Raw genomic sequence first — 20464 nt, 5'->3', positions numbered from 1 at the left:
TTGCATCATTTGCTTATCAGCTGGGGAAGAGTGGGGCAGAAATTAGGCTTAATTGATGCTACTCAAAGGTAATCAACCCCCTCCTTACAATGGAGGAGTGTTCTGAGTACAGACAGAATAGAATATTACTAAAGAAATTAATAGCTGCAACATCACAGGCTGGACATCTAAATTCTGTGATGTTACTTTGGAGGCCCTTTGTACAATTGGTGGACGACATGAAATCATCTTCCCTCTAGGACATGGTTGCAGTGCCAATGGATGCCAGGAATTTAGCCCCCAGCACTTAATTGCAATGCAAGGACAAGTTTCATGATCACACCAGCACTATCACAGTAAGAGTATTGCTCTCTTATTCACTGCTTACAACCTTAACATTTCCCTTCAGTGTACCTCATTCCTCTCACACACTGTACATTCCATTTTCATAATTACTGCAGCCCTCACTTTCCCACAACTTAAATGTGCAGATGAGCTATTTGACTGTAAAGGCACATTGTTGAAATATCTCATGACATTCATTAACAACTCCTTCTGTCCTGCAGAAGAAGGTAGCATACATGCTAAGACAAAGGTTGGAAGGTTGCTGATCACACTGATGGTGACAGCCGACAGGGATGGAAACATTGTGCAAGCTCTGTCCTATCTAATGCTGTTTTCCTTTTACCTCTGTTACCCCTATGCACTCTGCAGATGATTTTAGCATCCAGTTCTTTCCTTGTTCTCCCTTCACGTCAAAAGTTAACCCAACAGTCTTTCTTTAATTTTGGGTATTGGAACAATAGGTGCCCTGAGCTCAAATTAGGAAAAGGAATTCAGTCTTCCTGAAAGTGCAGAGTTGCTTGACCTGACTTTAGCAAGGGCCAGCTCAGAAAGTGGCACTATACAAACTCGACAGCTTAGGAAATTTTGGACATTCCTTCACCATCAAGAACCTGTTCTCTAGAGTCAGGAATCAATTTCCCAAGTAGGAAGACAAACAATCTCTAATAATAAACTAGCAAATAATTGGGTACTGTGTATAAGAGTCCTTTAAATCAATGGTTTCCCAACTTTCTTCAGTAACACAACACACTTCAATGAAACAAATAATTCCACAACATGCCCACACTTTTCAGCTGAATTGATTGCTCAAAAACATCACACTTACTTGCATTCACTGTGGTTACAATCTTACTAGAGAGGGTTGCAACATGGTGCATACAACAAGCTAAAGAAGGATCAAATGCATCAATGTTTCATATTTCTTTCTAAATTGATTTTCATTATCTTTGTACAAAGGTTTGTGGCACACTGCTTTAAAATAACATTGCAGGGCTTTTCCACTCTGTCAGGGCCACTGTTTGATTGGCGAGTCTAGTGCAAAATTTAACAAGCATTGAACCAGTCCAATATTACAATCGATCCTATAGTAAGTTTATTTAAATATTTAAATCAGAAATTTAAATATTTTTGGCTGGAACCCTGTTCTAAATTACCAAGCATTGCACTTGTGACAACATAATTGGTAGCCCGCTGTTATATTGTAGAATATAGCTGTATTTAAACAAATTCCAAGACTGCACTTTTTGAAAGAGTCTTACTTCAGTTAACAACACTGCATAAAACTCTCAGCCCATGGATTACTATAGTTATACAACCAATTCACACCCGAGTAACCCTTCATGTATCCATCACCTGCTTCCTCATTTCATTCGCTCTCAGACATTCCTTCGAAAGCTGGTAAATACAACCACCCACTGTTAGAACTTGAATTAATCCCTTAGAGGGGTGAAAGACTGTGCCGTGGATCATCAGGAAAAACTTACAACTAGCTGTGAAAATCTCGCACCTTCATGCACGGAGTATATTGAAAGCACATTCAGTTTTTCATTCCTTCCATTAAAATTCATGTGTAATCAGAAAGAGTATGGTGCTCCAACATGCTCTTCTGTAAGGTAGTGTATCGATTTAAGAAACAAACATGAAGAATGCTGGAGAAACTTTCTGGACTCAAAACATTAACTCTGTTTCTCTCTCCACAGATGCTGCCAGACCTGCTATGTTTCTCCTGAATTCTCTGTATTTGTTTCAGATTTCCAGCATCAGCGGTATTTTGCTTTTATTTGAGTACAGATTTATCACCTGGTTACTCTTACTTCAGCTGTTGTTCCTTGGCTGAGTTATTGAGGCAGGCAGGGCTGAAGAAAGGTCACCAGGATCTTGTGCTTTACATCAGTTTATTTAAAGGTGAATCTTTACACGTTTTGTTGGTGGCTAAATGCTTGTTCTGTCAAATACAAAATTCCATTTGGCACAAAGCGCTATTGAAATGTGGCCAGTTCACACCTGGTCCAGTGTCTGATTGAAAACAGGACATGTCACAGGAGTGTATAAGACCATACTAGCTGACTGCACTATTTGCATAATGAAACTTCTCAGAATGGTCAGCCCCATTGTCATTTCAATAAGCTTCACCTTCACCTTGATGTTTTTAAGTTTGTGCATGTTCTTTATCCAATCACTCCTCATGATGCATGCTGTGATATATTTCCTCAGCTCCCACTTATCGCGGAAGTGTTGCCAATCTAACTTACTGGTTTCTCTTCACAACCATAACTAAACGTATGTTATGAAGAGTTTTTTTTTGGAAGATCATAACAATGTTAAACAATTAAAAGATCAAAGTAATAATCAGAGATTTACACTGTCTAGTAAATACGCTGAGCTATTCGGAACTCTGATGTTCAGATCAGAAAAAATGTTTGTCTCAATTCTAGCCCAGTATGTCATGTACAAAATGCTTTGGACACTTAAAACTGACACAATGTATCAGAGTTGCTGAAGTAATAAAAGTACAGAAGTACAAGTAAAAGTGAAACTTAATCCAAGTATTTGATACCATTTGTGATTTAGTTAAGCTCATAAACACTACTGATGTGTAGACAATAGAAATGCATTGCAGTCCAATAACTGATTTTTCTTTTGTTCCTGTCTCCTGTCCAGCCTTTCAATAATAATAGTCCTCAACTACACACTCCTGTTTCTCCTTAGCTACAGATTCCATAACGCCCACAACATTTCCTCCAACCTGAATTCTTAATCTACTGAAATCAGACCACCTCCTGCTCCAATTTCTTTTCTCTCAGTATCACAAAGCTGCAGAATTCTTTGACCCTGAATTTACTGTGACTTTGTCATTGCACCTTCACAACAGAGACAGTGGATGCATTAGTTGCAAGCTTCCAAAATCTCCCTAAGATTCTGGGAGGTTCCCAGTAGATTGGAAAACTGTAAATGTAGCACTTTTATTTGAGAAATGATGAAGACAGAAAGCAGGAAAACGCAGGGCAGAAACCCTTACATCTTCATTGGCAAAATTCTGCAGTCCATTAGTAAGGAAGTAAGAGCAGGACATTTAAAAAAAAAATTATAATACAATCAAGCAAAGCCAACATGATTTTATGGAAGAGAAATTATACTTGGCAAATTTAGAGGTCTATGAGGATATAACCGGTAAGGTGGATAAAGGGGATCTTTTACACAGTAATGTAGAATATTTGGATTTCTAAAAAGTATTTGACAGGGTTCCATGTAAAAAGTTACAACCCAAGTGTAGTGATTGGAACGAGCTAGATCTTGTTGACCATGAGATCCTTGATTGGGGTTGTCAACCTGGGCCAATCAGCAAAGACCTGGCTGACCAATTTCACCAGGAGGTTCGTTATGGCCCATTGCCTGCTCCTCTTCCATGGCTACGTCCGCGCCCAGGTGTCCCTGGAGAGGGAGTACGCGGTGTGCACTGGCGCTCTCAATGCCTTTTGGGAGAGGTGGGCACCGTGGGGTGTGGAGTGTTTTGTTTCCCCCAAAAACTTTATTTTGATTTGATCCCTCCTCTCCCCCTCACTTTTTCTCTCACATAGGCATTGCCCCTACAGGGGCTCTGCTTGATACTGATACTTTGGTCAGATGGGTGCTTTTCCTGGTGTTGGTATGTTAATAAAGCTATTTGCTGACCTGGTGTTTTTTTACTGTGTCTCACACCTACACACACACAACGAGGGTGCTGGGGAAGATAAGCACTGAAAAAAAAAAGAAAAAAAGAAGAAGAAAAAATATATAACCAGGAGGTTTAGAATCTGCGCAGTTCAGGGGACTGACTCTGAGCTGGCTGGCCACATCCAGTGTATTGTGCACATGTAAATAAAGGGTGATGTGGTGATGAGATGCCAGTGTCTGCAGTTATTTCAGTGGCAACAAGAGTGAGATAGTATGTGCCTGAAGAATATGTGCTTGCTACAGTCATCTTGGAGTTGGGGTAAGCATTTCTGGAATCATGCCTTTACTTGGGAAGCTTGACTCGTGATGCTGCTTTCGAAGACTGGGCCCACTATGCAGAAAGAATGCAAAATTTTTTCCCAGGCAAATGACATTGGGACAGATGAAAAGCAGCGAGTAATCCTTCTGACTGCTCATGGACCCGGAGCATTTACAGTTACAAGGGACTCAACTTTCCCAGAGGTACCATACATTAAAACCTTCCAAGGTTTGACAGAGTTGGTTAAGGAATATTACAACTCCAAACCTCCTCTAAGTTCAGAGATGCTATCGCTTTTATTCAGCTGTTAGACAGCCAGGGGAATCTGCATTGGGATTTTTGGTGAGGTTGAGACGACTGGCAGAGATATGTGATTTTTGGGTTAACCCTAATTAAGATGCCGAGAGACTGTTTGGTATGTTGGATTAATGACGCAACCATGCAGAAGTGCCGACTAGCTGAAGCCCAACTGGACTTCAAACAGGCACTACAACTGTCATTAGAAAATGTGGCAAGTGGAGCATGGGAGCTTATAGGGCAGCCCAATGGAAGTGGATTCCCTCACCTGTCCAACTGAGCTTGGGAAAGACCATCCAGCAAGCCAAGTGGTTAATGCGGATACCTTGAGCAGCCTCCCACTGGCAGATACTCCACCAGTGGTGCCTCCCCTGGAAGAGTCCATTTTAGTTTTAAACTTCCTGCACACCCTTCCAGTCACTGCTGACAATATCTGACTGTGGACACAAAAAGATCCTTTCCTAGCAAAACTAAAACAGCTGGTGGTAATGGGGGAAACAGAAGAGCCATCACAACCAGGACTGAAACATTTCTGGACCCAGTGAGACCAAATCACCGTAGTTGATGGCATATCACTGTGGGGAGCAAGGGTGATTGTCCCAACTAAAGGTCACCATCAGATACTGGCTGAACTTCACCAGGGTCATCCAGGGGGTTCCAAGATGAAGATGCTAGCAAGAAGCTACATCTGGCGGCTAGGTTTGGATGCCGACATAGCTGTGTTGGTGGGGCAGTGCCTAGACTGCCAACAAGGACAAAAACTGACACCAGCAGATCCCCCACATTCATGGGAATGGCCAGGAAAACCCTGGACTCAGTTGCATGTCAACTATGCGAGTCCTTTCATGGGTTCAATGTTCCTGGTTATTGTGGATGCCCATTCAAAGTGCACAAACTTTGTTCAGCAAACTCGGGGATGGCAGTTGAGAAGTTGTGAGCATTGTTCGCAATACACAAACTCACAGAAGTATTGGTCATGGACAACTGGACTTCATTTACCAGCAGGGAATTTGAATATTTCATAAAGTCAAATGGCGTTCGGCACATAAGGACAGCTCCATACCATCCATCGTCCAATGGCAGCCTTAAAGAAGCAGCCGACAGCGTCACTTGATACCAAACTGTCCTGGTTCCTGTTCGATTGTAGGACCACCCCACATGCAAAAACAGTGAAAACTACGCACCAAGTTAAACCTGATATTTCCAGACTTGAGGGGTGACGGTGAAACTGCAGTAGGAACGCCAATGCCAGCCACATGCCTCCTCTAAGAGAGACAGACAATTTAATTCAGAGGATTAAGTTTGGTGCTGGAACCACAGAAATGGCCCTGTATGGGTATAAGGCGAGGCTGATGCGAGGTCAGGTCCCATGATTTACTAAGTTCAGGTAGGTGAGGCAGTCCTGAACAAACATGTGGACCACTTGAAAGCTGTTACGTCGCAAATGGGGCAGGAGCAAAACATACCTAGCCCCTCAGAACAGCCAGAAGGCCTGGCAGAAACTGTAGGTTCTCCCCCTCTGTCTCCTGTCAAGGAAACCTCAAAGTCCAAGATGGATGAAGCCTCAATACAGTTACCACCGGAATAAGAGGAGGAATCTTTCCTGAGATGCTCCAGACACAAGAGACGGGCTACAGTCGAGTACTCGCTGCCCGTGTCAGAGTCTGAGTCACAGGAACCGGACTTAGGGCTTTCAAGTGGACTTAGGGCGAAAATGCCGCAAAAAAATCTAGAAGAGAAAGACAAGGTCTACATCCCCAGACTTAATGGGGGAGGGATATCGTGATTGGACCTAGCTGGATCTTTCCGACCAAGAGATCCTTGATTGGGGTTTTTAACCTGGGCCAATCAGGAAAACCCTGGCTGACCAATATAACCAGGAGATTAGAAACTCCTCAGTTCAGGGGACTAACTCTGAGCTGGCTGGTCGCTGGTCACAACCAGTGTACTGTGCACAAGTAAATAAAGAGTGATGTGGTGACAGGATATCAGGCTCTGTGCAGTTATTTCACCAAAGTAAAAATTCGTGGTGTTGGTGGGAATGTTATAGCATGAATAGCGGTTTGGCAAACTGCTGGGATAAGTGGGTTATTTTCAGAGAAATATAACCAGTGGGGTAGCATAGGGGCCATTGCTGAGGCCTCAACTAATTACACACTACAATAATGACTTGAATAATGTTACATTTTTGTCTTGGCATCAAACAATAAGTGGGAAAGCAAGTTGTAAGGTGGACACAGAAAGTCTGCAAAGGGAAATGTGTATACAAATACATGTTGGGAAACATTTGACAGATGTGAGAAAGTGTGAGTTTGTTCCCTCTGAGTTTGTTCAAACAGAGAGACTGCGGAGTGCTGTGATCCAGAGGGCTCTGGATGGCCTCATACATGAATCACAAAAACAAAGTGTGTCAATACTGCAAGTAATTAGGAAGGAAAATGGAATGTTGGCCTTTACTACAAGGGAATAGGGTATAAAATTGGGAAGTCTTTTTATAACTACACGGGGGACTGGCGAGACCACACCTGGAGGCAGTTAAGAGTAGTTTCACTGGGTTGATTTGCAGAATGAAACGGAAAGGATTGGTTGAGCAGAGATCTGTAAAGGGTCCTTAGCACACTCTAAACCCACTAACACAATAACTAAGGAGGACAAGGGCAGAAGATACATGGGAACAAGTTTCTCTCCATGGCAAATACCATCCCTTGACTGAATGAGATAAAAGGTTGGGCCTGTACTCACATGAGTGTGGAAGAATGAGAAGTTATCTTATTGAAACGTATTGGATTTTGAAGGGTTTGACAGAGGAGATGTTGACAGTTTTTTTTTATTTCTTTCATGGGATATAGGCACCGCTACGTAGGCCTGAAATTATTGTTGCCCATCCCAATTGCTCTTACCAAGGTGGTGATGAACTACATCCTTGAACAATTGCAACCCATCTGATGCAGGTAGACACAGCATGCTACTTGGAAACAGGTTCCATTGTTTGACTCTCATAACAGTGAAGGAACAGTAATATAGACCCACATCAATGTAGAATGTAGCTTGGAGGGGAACTTACAAATGCTGCTGGTGGTATATCCATGCAACTGTTGCTGTTATTCTTCAAGGTGGGAGATTTTGAGAGTCTGGAAGATGCTGTTAAAGGTGCCATGTTGAGTTCCTGCAGTGCACCTTCTATAAAGTATACATGCTGCTACTACATATCAGTGAGGGCAACAGTGAATGTTGAAGGTGGTGGATATGGTGCCAATCAAGTGGGCTGCTTTCTCCTGATTGGTTCAACTTTCTTGAGTGTTGGTGGAGTTACACTCATCCAGGTATGTGGAAAGTATTCATACAGTCCTGGCTTGAGCTTAGTCGATATTAGACAGGTTTGGGGAGTCAAGAGATGAGTTACCACAGAATTCCCAGCCTCTGACCTGTTGTTGTAGCTTTAGTATCTGTATGAATTATCCATTTCAGCTTCTTCTAATGGTAAGCCCCAGGATGTTGACACTGGGGAATTCAGTGATGGTAATACCATTGAATATGAAGGTAATAATCAATGTTTGATTCTCTCCTGTTGGAATGTGTCATAGGCTGGCACTTGTGGGATGAATGTTCATTGCCACTTATTTCAATCTTGAATGTTGTCCAGGTCCTGCCACATAGTGGCATGGACATATTCAGTATCCTGCGAGTTGTAAAGAGTAATAAACATTGTACAATTAACATCAAATATTCCCACCTTATAAAGGAGGGAAGAGCATCGATGAAGTATGGATGTAGGTCAATGTCTAGGAATCCTGCACTGAGTAACTTACTTCCTGACTCCTCAAAACATGTCCACAAGTGAGGAGTGTGATTATTCTCCACTGGACGAGACCCAAGGAGCTTGACACCTTCCATGATAAAGCAGCCCACCTGACTTACACTCCATCTACCATCTTCAACATTCACATTGTCCAACATTGATGCACAATGGCAGCAGTGTGCCATTTACAAAGGTCCTGCAGTAAACTCCAAAGCTCTTTCAACAGTATCTTCCAAACCCACAACCTCTATTACCTGGAAGGACAAGAACAGAAGATACAAGGGAACACCAACACTTTAAAGTTCTCCTCCGAGCTACACATCATCCTGACTAGGAAATATTATCGCCATTCCTTCAGTGTTGCTAGAACAATCCTGGAACTTGCCTCCTAAACAGCAGTGTGAGTGAACCAGCATATGGACTACAGCAGTTCAAGAAGACAGCTCACCACTACCTTCTCAAAGGAAATTGGAGATGGGCAGTAAATGCTGGTTCAGCCAGCAACACCCACATCACATGAATAAATGAAATAAAAACTGTCATATTTAGCATCCTCGCCTGTTTGTGTTGACAATCCTGGTAAAATGTTACATTGACCCAGAAACAGAATGAATTGTCAGAAATTACAGACAAGCTGTATTTTTCCAAGGGGCTTTTATATTACTGTACCTTGCATTTCATCATATCTGTGACTCTTGCCTGCATCGATTGTCCAGCTTTAGGCCTCACCAATATGTAGATGGCTTTCACATCAGGGCAGGACCGCAGCAGTTTCTCCACAAGTACTTTGCCCATGAAGCCAGTGGCTCCTGTGATGAGCACATTTTTTCCTGCATAGTAAGCAGCGATCGATGACATCTTGGCCAACCTTTATTTTCCCTCTCGCAGTACTCCTTGATTGAAAAGATATTAACAACATGAGTACAACTTAACATGTATATCACTTGCACATTTTTAGTTCTGCTTCCTTCCTACAGAAAGGTTGATTCGTAAGCTTCTGCCATGAAATCATATTGGCCAATCACAAAAAAAGTCTGGTTTCTTAGTTCCTTCCCTTGAGCTCCTCCAATCAGGGATTCCCCTGATTCCCACTCTTGCTGCTCCTCAAGAGAAAGAATCAGCTACTGGAGGAATAGCAAGGTCAGGAGGGAAGAGTATATGATTGAATGAGCTGGAGATGTCACTTCAGCTAGTACAGAGCTAGGCAGCAAATAGGGAGTAGGGCTCCAAGTGTTAGCTGGAGACATAGGTACGCAGAAGAGAGGGTGCAGAAACTGAATGAGATCTCATCTTGGAAACAGAATTTGAGAGATTCATTCACCACAAATTAAAATAGGTGGATCTGAAGTTCAAAGATTTAGTAATGTGAGCAAACAGTCTTTGGTATTTGTGCTATCTTAATCTTTTAAAGAAGAAAACCCTTAAAAAATACATACAGAATGTTAACAGCCAATTTTCTTCTAATAAAGGACTTAGTGAGAAAGAAAAGTTGCCCTCAAAAATTTCCCTCAGGAATCTTTCACAGAGAACCCCTGGAGAAAAAGAAATGGTGTACAGCAAGATACAACACAGGAACCCTGAGTGATAGAGGAAGACAGAAGGATAGATGATATTGTTCCACTGGGGCTAGAAGGCCCAGAGGGAACACCCACAAAGGGGCATGACATTACGTAATCAGGGAGATCAAATCCCAGCATCTGGACTCAAAGATTAGCAGCAAGGCCACAGGAGATCTAATGAAGTGCATGGGTGGCCAAGACAGTGAACACATCTTCATGACATGTCCTACATATCACTCTACCAACCACTAATGAACCATAGCCCATTAATCGCCCAGCACAGAACCTGACTCTCTGGACTCCGGTCAACTATCCATCTACCTCTATCCTCAGAACCATCTCTCACTGCCTCCACGTATTGCTAATCATTCAGCCGTGACAAGCAGATTATTTAATCATAATCATAGACATACTTTTTCATTTCTCTTGCAGAGCAAGATGAAACACACAGAAGTGAGCAGAGAAAACATGTTTGGAGACAAAACTGCTTCAATCTCCTGTTCAGCTGTACAGACATGGCTCTCTGATTAAAGGTTCAGCTGCAACAGAGCCCATGCCAGCAATGGAAGATGAGAATGATGAGGGCAACAGCATGTTCCTGCCTCACACTTGTTCTTAACTCCATGCTGACCCTCATTTTGCCATCCGACATGATGGTCAAGTTACTAAGATCACACTTCCCACCAAAATCCCTTCCCTCACTCTAACCTTCCTTTTCTGATGTTCTCATCCAAGAAGTGTCACCTGCTTAATCTCAAGAGAAGACAGAATAACACTACATCACTTGATTGGGCAGCAACCAGCAATTTCACATCCTGGACAGGCTGGTACAGAGTTGTGATATACAAGTGGTGAGTCACTGGGCATCAGTAGACTGCAGCCCTGCCAAAGGAAAAGAATGATTCCTGTTCCAGCTCACCAGAGGTCTTGCTGCAGAGGACCTAGTAGATGGCGAGGTGGTGTATAGGATAACCCTGTTGGGCAATGCTTTCCAAGGTGCTGGGTCCATTGGCTGGCCTGACAACAATTTTCTGACCCTGCAACTTGACAGAGGGTAACACTCGGAGCTTGCTCCCCCTGCAGCTTCTGATCCGTCCCCCTGTCATCATGCAAATGCAGATGCGCTGCAAACACAGCCCTCAATACTGTTGTGTGGCCAGGTTACCCAATCCTCTCCACTGTGAGGATAAAGTAACGCACGCTCCAAATCTAGGAATGCACTACAACATCTTCAAACACACTCCAAAGTATTTTCAGAAACTTCTCAATTGCAGAAGTTCTTCACAATTATCTCATCTCAAGCTGGCCCTTTAAGAGAGGGCCAGGCTGAGACCTTTTGCATCAGGATGCTTTTTGGTTGGTGATCAGCCCGAAACGTTGTGGGATGTAATTACTGCAACAATTGAGCAGCTTCTTCTGCCTGAAAGGGACACCCACATATGTGCCTCTCTCATACAGGGGCTGTACAATTCCAGCGTGTAACAGATCAGAATTACATATACTCAGACTTTTACGCTTGTTCATCAACACTGGGATTTTTTGCAGAATTACAAAAATTATTTGTGTCTTTGGGAAGTTTATATTTTCAAACTAGTGAACAATGCATTCCTCCTGGTAAACGGGAACAAAGAAGGTGTGGGAATTATGGTCACTAAGCTGCTATTTGTTGAACTGAATAGTAACTAACTTGGGGAGGATGATAAGATTTATGCTCTCAACATTATAATGATGGCATATTATTTTGTAAATCTACCAGCTTTTGTTCTTATTTTAACCTCGTCAGTAGTAACACCAAGGTTTGAATGTAATACACTCCATATGCCACTTGCTGCAGTATCTGTTACGTGTTGATTATTTTCATTGTGTTTCTACAACAAACTATAGCAATTCCATGAAAATCTCAAAAGAACTGAGTAAATTGAAATTAGGGACAAAAGCAACATTACCAGGAAACTGAATAGCAGTCACTGATCAATACTATTGTGCAATCAGAACCAGTGAAACAGTTAAATTATCATCTCCGGAATCGGATGGCGTTTTGGCATATATGTTAGCAGAATTATTCCCATCTCTGATGTTCCGAATACTCAAATGCACAACATGGAAACAAATGGCAGAATCTGCAGAGAATAAGCTTTGCTGAAGATCAGCTCAGCAAGGACTGCCCAAGCAGCATTTACAGGATGCAACACGCTGAAACTTAGAATCGGCCATCAGTCCTGAATTACAACACAGCTTGATTACAATAATTCATAGCAGGTTTACATTTTAGGCTGGCGTGTTTGGCATTATTGAGCAGTCCCCATTCACACAAGTAAGTGTATGCAAATATCGTGGCTATGGAAAACACGTGATTTGTCCTGGGCTGTAAGAAAAGTCATTCTGTTTATTCCCACAACTGAAGCAGCTCAATTCTCTGAACAAACAACATGCAGATGAAATAATCACAAGAATTTAAATGTAAAGTAGATAACCACACTCTACTTACAAAAGTAAAACTAATGTTTGTGCCACGTAGAATGTTACCCTCAAATTACAAATCCTAGCATTCCATTAATGCCATTCTACAACAGTACAAATAACATTTCTGAGTTGTGCTTTTTAATAAAAATTAACGTGTCTTTTTTTGTTTCTTATTTTCTGAGATGGCTGAAAATGCAAGATGCCCCATGCCACCCATTATACGTCAACATGTACACAGTTGCTAGGAGGAGCATTAAAATAGTTTGGGAGACTAACCTGCCATCCGCTGCAGAGATTCCATTCTGTTAACAAACGCTTTTCCAGGTTAAACTGCTGATTTCTTTAACCCATATTGCAGCATTTACCCTTTCTAAAAAAAATTCAAAAAACTCATAACATGTGAAACCAGAGTTGTTTTGAAATAACTCCACAAAGGCCAGTATCCCGTCACCAAGTCATCCTTTATTTACATGTGGAGAGTGCTTGATACTGATCCAGCTTCCCACAGCCAGCTCTCACAGTGAACAGAATGTCTGACACTCCTGTCTTATCTGTCAGTGCCAATCATGGAACTCATATTGTATGCAGTCCTCCTGGCTAACCTCATTACAATCACCACAGTCTAAACTAAGTTTTGCTCCCTTTCCTCCACCAGAAGTTTTGATTAATTCCTGAGTTACAGTTCACAGTGCCACATGAAGCTATCAAACACACACACACACACACACACACACACACACACGGCCAGACCAACATTTTATTACCCATCCCTATATGCCCAGAGGGTAGTTAACAGTCAACAATATTGCGGTGTGTCTGGAGCCACATGTAGGCCCAACCACATAAGGATGGCAGATTTCCTTCCCTGAAGACCATTAGTGAACCAGATGTGTTTTTCCAACAATCAGTAATGATTTCATGGTCATCATTAAACTCTTATTTACAGATTATTATTGAATTCAAATTCCACCATCTGCCAGATGGGGTTTGAACCCAGGTCCTCAGAACATTGGCTGTTCATCATGAACAATTCCACTAAAAGTTTACGAATGTAAGGACTGAGTTATAAAGAGAGAAAATAAAAATCATGCTTCGTTGATTTTCCTTAACTCAGAGTCAAAAGTGTGCAGGCACCAAAATGCAAACCACCACCACCTGCAATTAACTTTTAACAGACTTCAGAATTTCCTCATTTGTAACATCGATACTTTGTAGCCTTAAAGCAACAGTACAAGTTTCGTAAAATTCAGCTGGACCTGTGATGCTACTAGTGGGATATTGTGACACAGCCGTAATTGTCTGTTCAAATGAATACATAGAAAGTGATCAGCTGTGATCTGAAATAAACAACTACCATTGCAAAAATGCACAAAAGTAAACACGTACGAAGCAGGGTGTATAAATGCCCAGTGATACTGCTACTGGCGTGCTTTTAGAGTCCCTTTTCCTTTACACTTCAATCAAATTTTATTTTACATTTTCAAGTTTATGGCCCCCGACAGTATACCAGCAACTGTATTGAAGACCTGTGCTCCAGAATTTGTTGCACCCCTAGCCAAGCTCTTCCAGTACAGCTACAATACTGGCATCTACACAACAATATGGAGAATTGCTCAAGTCTATCCTGGACACAAAAAGCAGGACGGGTACAACGCAGCCAATTATTACATCCATCAGTCTACTTTTGATCATCAGGAAAGCGATGGAATGGGTCATCAAAAGTGTACTCACACACTATTTACTTAATAATACTCTGCCTATGGACACTTGGTTTGGGTTCTGGCAAGGCCACTTAGATCCTGACCTCAGTACTACCTTGGTTCAAAGATAGACAAAGGAGCTGAATTCTGGAGGCGTGCTGACAGTGGCAGCCCTCGACATCAAGGTAACAGTTGACCAAGTATGGCATTAAGGAATCTGAGCAAAATTAGAGTTAACGGAAATCAGAGGTAAAACTCTCCCCTGGTTAGAGACATGCCTGGCACAAAGAAGACGATTCAGGTTGTTGGAAATCAATTATAGCAGTTCCAAGACATCTCTGCAGGAGTTCCTCAGAGTAGTGTCCATGGTCCAACCATCTTTAGCTGCTTCATTAAAGACTGGTTAGAGTCGGAATGTTAGCTGAATATGTCAGCTAAACAATTTTCAGTACCGTTCCTGATACTTCAATCACTGCAGTCCATGTCCAAATGGAGCAAGTCTTGGACAATTTCCAGGCTTCAGCTGAACACTCTAGGTTTGAGCAAGTAACATGCATGCCACAGAAATGCCAGACCATGACCATCTGCAATAAGAGACAATCCACCCCCGACCCCTTGACATTCAATGGTGTCACCATCACCGAATCTCCCACTACCAACATGCTAGGGGCTACCGCTGATTAGAAACTGAATTGGATAGCCATGTAAATACTGTAGCTACAAGAGCAGATAAGAGTCTAGGAATCCTGTAGTCAGTAACTCACCTCTTGACTGCCCAAAGCCATCATACACAAGGCACAAGTCAGGAGCATGACACAATACTGTCCACTTGCATGGATGAATGCAGCTCCAACAACACTCATGAAGCTTGACAGCATCCAGAACAAAGCAGCCTTCTTGACTGTTTATGAATGCAGTGTCAATCACTTTCTCCATCACCAACACATAGTAGCAGCATTCTGTACCATAAACAAAACGTAGTGCAGAAAGCTCCTTAGACAACACCTCCGGCAGTAGATGCATGGGAACACACCTCCTGTTTAGCTTTTTCCAAGACAGACACTATCCTTACTCAGACTATTTCACCCTTCCTTCACTGTCACTGGGTGCAAAATCCTGGAACTCTCTCCCTAACAACTTTATCGGTATACTTACACCAAAAGGACTGCAGAAGGTGAAAAAAGGAGCTCACCACCATCTTCTCAAGGACAAATAGATATGGGTAATAAATGTTGGTCTATCCACAGAGCCCATATCCCATAAATGAATGAATAAAATGCTTATGAAATATCTGAGTGGATAAGGCAAGTGCTAGACTCCTTGCTCTGAATATCTCTTATTATTGAGCGTAGTGCAACATGAAGGAATTGTTGTGTTAGTACAATGGGACTCTAATTAATTTCGGTTTGCAGAGAATATATGAATGATATTGACAACAGGGAAGTAATGTGTTACAGAATGATCAGTACACGTTATATAATGGAATTCTGTGGTAGAAAATACAAGTAAAGGAGCAGGATTACCATCAAAGACCATGGTGAATAATTTGCAAGTACAAATAACCATGTTTATTCTCTTTCCGTTCTCAGGTTATTTGGAAGTCAATGTTGTTAAAGAAAGATAGATTTTTAAGATTTATTTACACATGTTTAATTTGTTTCAGAAGATACTGCGAAATGGAGAATGTTTATCATGATTTTATAATTAGGGAATAAAGGAGAGAACATTTTGACTTTAATCAATTATTCATAATGTGCAAAAACAAAAAATTATCATGGGTCTACTTATGAACTGTACCTCATTAGTATGATTCCATTATCATAAACATCTGAGGAGTATAAATGGATGAGGAAAATAATCTGCAATTTAATGAAATTAAACAACTAATTATATGGAGTACATCAGCTGCAACCATCTAGACCATTTTCAGATTAGCAGTGACTATGAGAAAATGAAAAAATATATTGACAAGTAGTGTTTCTCAGAATGTTGTTCTTGACAATCAAAGAGTTGTAAATTAACATCAATGACTCACTTCTTGGACATTGACTGAGTGCTAGCATCCTGGATGGAAAAACAAAGCTTCCCAGGCACAGTAAAGCTTGCGACATGGAGTACAATGTGAGAAGGGTCCAATCTAAATGATTACTGAAAGATTTAATACAGAGCTTGAGCACAAAAATGAAGGCTTCACTCTACAGTCTTTTAGATTAAATTTTAAACAGAGCTCCCATGTTCTTGTTCAAGTGGATGTAAAAGATTTTTGGCACTATTTCAACGAAGAGGAGGGGAGCTATCATGAATATATGGACATAATCACATTGCTGTGTGCGGAATTTGCTGTGCACATATTGGCTGTTGAACTTACTACATTACAATACTGACTGCACTTCAGAAGTATTTCATTTGCCTGAGACATTCAGTGGTAATGAAAGATGTTTTACAAAAAGTTAGTCTCTCATTTTTCTTTTCTTTAGTGATCTTACGTTTCCTTTACCTTGAGTTCTGCACAGCATACTTTGCTGTTCCTATAAAAATGAATCTAGTATATGGTAAAGATTTCCTCATCTTCAAATCTTTCTTCAACAACTCTTGTCAATGAAATGTTAGACTCACAAGTGCACTATTTTTGCTTGTACATGAATGAATGTTAAATTCATTCTTCTAATTATCTGTCGACTAGTTGTGACTGTTTCTTGCTTCACTACCTTAACTCTCCACCATCTTTTTAACTGTCATTAACTTCTGCCAATGCTGCTCTGCAGCAGGTGCCAGAAGCAAAACATGTCCATTCCTTTGTATGGGTAAATAAAAGCAAAGTACTGCAGCTGCTGGAAATCTGAAATTAAAAAAATAGAAAGTGCTGGAGAAACACAGAAGATCTGGCACCATCTATGGAGAGAGAAACAGAGTTAATGTTTTAAGTCCAATATGATTCTTCCTCAACGCAAAACGTCTGTGACTAACCATACAGGGTGAAAGTCCTGGTTACAAAAGATGAATGAGGCTACCCAGAGATTCACCAAGTAGTGTGGCAGCAGACGTACACATTGGCCAAACCTAGTAGGGTCAATAAACTCTCCTTTCTGAAAGACACTGATGTAATATATGGTTACTTATGAGAATCTGGCAATTTTTTGATTTGACTTTTGCCTGGTAACAAACTTATTGAATTCAATTTCTCAATGTGCCATGCTAGAATTAACCCATAACTGGTGGATTATGGTGCAGCATCATAATCATTACATGACTGGGACACCTTCATCTCAAAGTTCACATCCCAGGGGAAAAGTAAGTGCAAACAAATTACAGTTGACTCTCAAGTCATGTTGTCTTCAGAATACAATCTTATTTAGTTTTGGGCAAATGCTTTTCTGATAACACTTAAACTTTGAAAAATCCAGACCAAAAAATTCACTGAGAAAAATGAAGGTTAAATTGAGATGGTATTTTATGGTCCACGTTTGCTTGTGTCGTTGTATTTACTTTGACATTTCAATCAACAAATTTCCTGCCCATTTAATATTCTAAATGAAATATCTACTTAGGACACAGAATAGAATATCAATTTTACCAAAAATGATCAAATTATCACAAATTAGAACTGTAGAAAAAAAGTCACTTTCAGAGATTTTTTTCATACAATTCCAAATATTGTGCCAGTCTGAGAATAGCTGCATCAAATGGCTGATATGAGAGGTGAAGGTTAACTGTGTCCTAATTTACTTTGTAGATAAAATGGCAGAGAATTCAATTTACAAATGGATGTGCAAAATATAAAATAAATTGACTCTTTTGATAACAGAACCTCTCGAGTCTGTGGGACGTGGCTTGCAAGATCAAATGTTGTTTTGCAAAGGTATGTGCCAAAAGGTCCATTACATAATGACGGACAGATATTTTTATTGTTCTCCTTAAAGAAAAATTAAGTTGCCATCATTTGATGAAAGAAATTCTAAATGAGGAAGCAGTACAAGTACTTCCCGAACAGAAAGGATTAAAAATTGAGTTAATGTTCTAAGAATTCTTTGCTACCTGCTTTAATCTGAATTATCTGACTGTAATACTTGCTTATTTTCTCATTTACCATATACTTTCACTCAAGCTACCAAAGGTGAAATTGTGAGTTTGATACCCATTGGCTGGTTTCATGCAATACAGCACCTTATTCAAGGGATCCTGCCTCTACACACAGAGAAGCAGGAAGCAGATGGGACGTACTAAGACATACTGCAGGATTGGGAGGCAGAGCAGTCACGGAGGAGACACCAGTGTCAGCTGCAGCACCGTAAATGAGCTGTACATTGGTAGGTTTATAACAACTTAAATTGGCTGCAACAGCAAATATGAAGAAATGGAAGTAAAAAAGAGAGTGCATAACATAAACATGATGAACTGAAATGAAAGCAAAAGAAACAAGCAGTTACAGACCTGGGCTGGTATAGCAATGAGATACGCAATGTTTATTAAATTATATTACTGGTGCTTTATTTGATTTATACATTGTGATCAGTCTGTCACTAACTCAATCAGTAAATTTATATGGGCAGATTGCCAATCGTTTTACAAGTTTTATTAAAGGATTTTCCTTCTAAAGGTGAGCATATCGACTGTTTCCAGGAGTGATTGTGCTGAAGGTTCTTGTTTTGTGTTAGCTCATGTGCAAGATTTTCATCTGTTTGTTTTATTACAGTTGAATGCCAATGGGTGCAAATACTGTGTAAAGTACTCAGGAAACCTAATTTTCTTTGGGGAAGACAACCATGTATTACTTTGTTATGATACCAATTGCAAGCATCACATTGAATTATTGATTACAAGACAGCAAAAAATTAAGTTGGGAAAATAGGTTTGGAAACCTGTGAAAGGTGGTGTCATTTTATTGTAGTTCCTGGATTCAGAGAGTTCACAATCTGTTATGTGACATATAAAACAATAAAATATAAAGAATGCAAAAGTTATAAATTACCCTCACAAAAGAAAAACCTTTGTGCCTTTTTCAATGTGGCCAGTATAGGATATAATTCTAGCAAAGCATTAAAAATAAATCCCATACAGTACTAAATTCTAAATTATTGCAATGTTTCAGTACTTAACAACGACCTGATTAAGAAAACCAAGGTACAACGTGATAGCCAATTTGCCTGATACAAAGTGTTGTATTTTTGGGCAGAATATTTTGCAATATGGGATTTTCATTAGTGATTGATAAAAGTGATAAATTGCAAAAAAACGCAAACAAATCTGAAGGTCAAAGTTATATATTTTGGACTTATCTGAATGCACATTCTTCATTTGTGATAATACCTTCTGAAAGATTATTTCCAGTATGATTATGATCAATATATCACATAAAATGAAGGATCACAAGGCTTCATTTGTACACTCAAGGTTAAAACGGAAAAAGCAAAATTAATGGAGTTTATTCTACAGTGGCTATTTATAAATAAAATACTTATTCTATGATCATGAATTTTTAGTTTGATACCCATTACCACATGTACATTAATTTAAATTAAAAATTAAAGAAGGTGTTTTTTCAATTGACTCCTTTTTTATTGCATTAATTTGAAAAATAATATTTCAGTTTATGACATGGCAAACTTCCTTTTTCAATATGAAACTGCCTTTTCTAAAAATATTTTAAAACTCCATACATTTTCTTGATTGGCTGGGGGAATGTGATAGCACACAAAATTATGAAGAAACTATAAATGAAGATCATAAAAGAGAGTTTTGTGCATGTCTATTCAGTAGCTTCAGCATCAGTACTCAAATTTTATTTGTACTTATTACTAGCAAACTGCAAAATGTTATAACTGTTGAAATTAAGGAACGAATGACTGATTAATATTTTATTACTGATCGCAACACTGAAATTTTACAAACCTTCCAATAAGCTTCGTGCCAGTGCAGTGAAAAACACTTGTGAATGTTCATGAAACAGATGTTGTAAACTTTTTCTAATAGGTGGACATAACGTGTGGATTTTGGTGAGGAAAGCTTGGGTGAATTGACAATTCCCATTCTTAACACTGCATGCCAACAGCTGTTGAGCTATTACGGTAACAGAGGGTGAGCAATTGTTGAGAACTATCAGAGTAAGATGTAACTAATGCTAAAAAAATCTCAAAAATAATCTGTATTGCTTATCATTTGGAGCATATAGAATAAACCTGGTGACTGGATATAATTAATAGATTTTTCCACTTTTGTTCTTGATTAAGCAGTAATCATTTTGTGCAATTAACTTCACAGTATCCGGAAAATAAGTAAATTTCAAAAATTGCACTTGAACTGTTCTGGATGAACACAGCAGGCTAAGCAGCATCATAGGAGCAGAAAGGCT

The 20464-nt window shown here is 40.1% G+C and overlaps 1 protein-coding gene across 3 annotated transcripts in view; it reads right to left on the bottom strand.

Annotated features, from left to right (window-relative positions):
- The window catches only part of si:dkey-97m3.1 (fatty acyl-CoA reductase 1), a 160516-nt gene that overhangs the window by 104698 nt on the left and 35354 nt on the right, over positions 1-20464 (bottom strand). For 2 of the 3 annotated variants that reach the window (XM_048607793.1, XM_048607794.1), the window contains exon 2: positions 9063-9286. The exons of the other annotated variant lie outside the window; for it this stretch is intronic. In XM_048607793.1, coding sequence (XP_048463750.1) covers positions 9063-9251 — 189 coding nt within the window. In that variant the 5' untranslated portion in view covers positions 9252-9286. The remainder of the gene's footprint in view (positions 1-9062; positions 9287-20464) is intronic. 3 annotated transcript variants of the gene reach the window in all.

The sequence above is a fragment of the Rhincodon typus genome, chromosome 18 (genome assembly GCF_021869965.1).
Source record: "Rhincodon typus isolate 14 chromosome 18, sRhiTyp1.1, whole genome shotgun sequence".
NCBI classification, from domain to species: Eukaryota; Metazoa; Chordata; class Chondrichthyes; order Orectolobiformes; family Rhincodontidae; genus Rhincodon; species Rhincodon typus.
The sequence above is the reverse complement of the archived record's forward strand: the minus strand, read 5'-3'. Positions and strand labels throughout refer to the sequence as shown.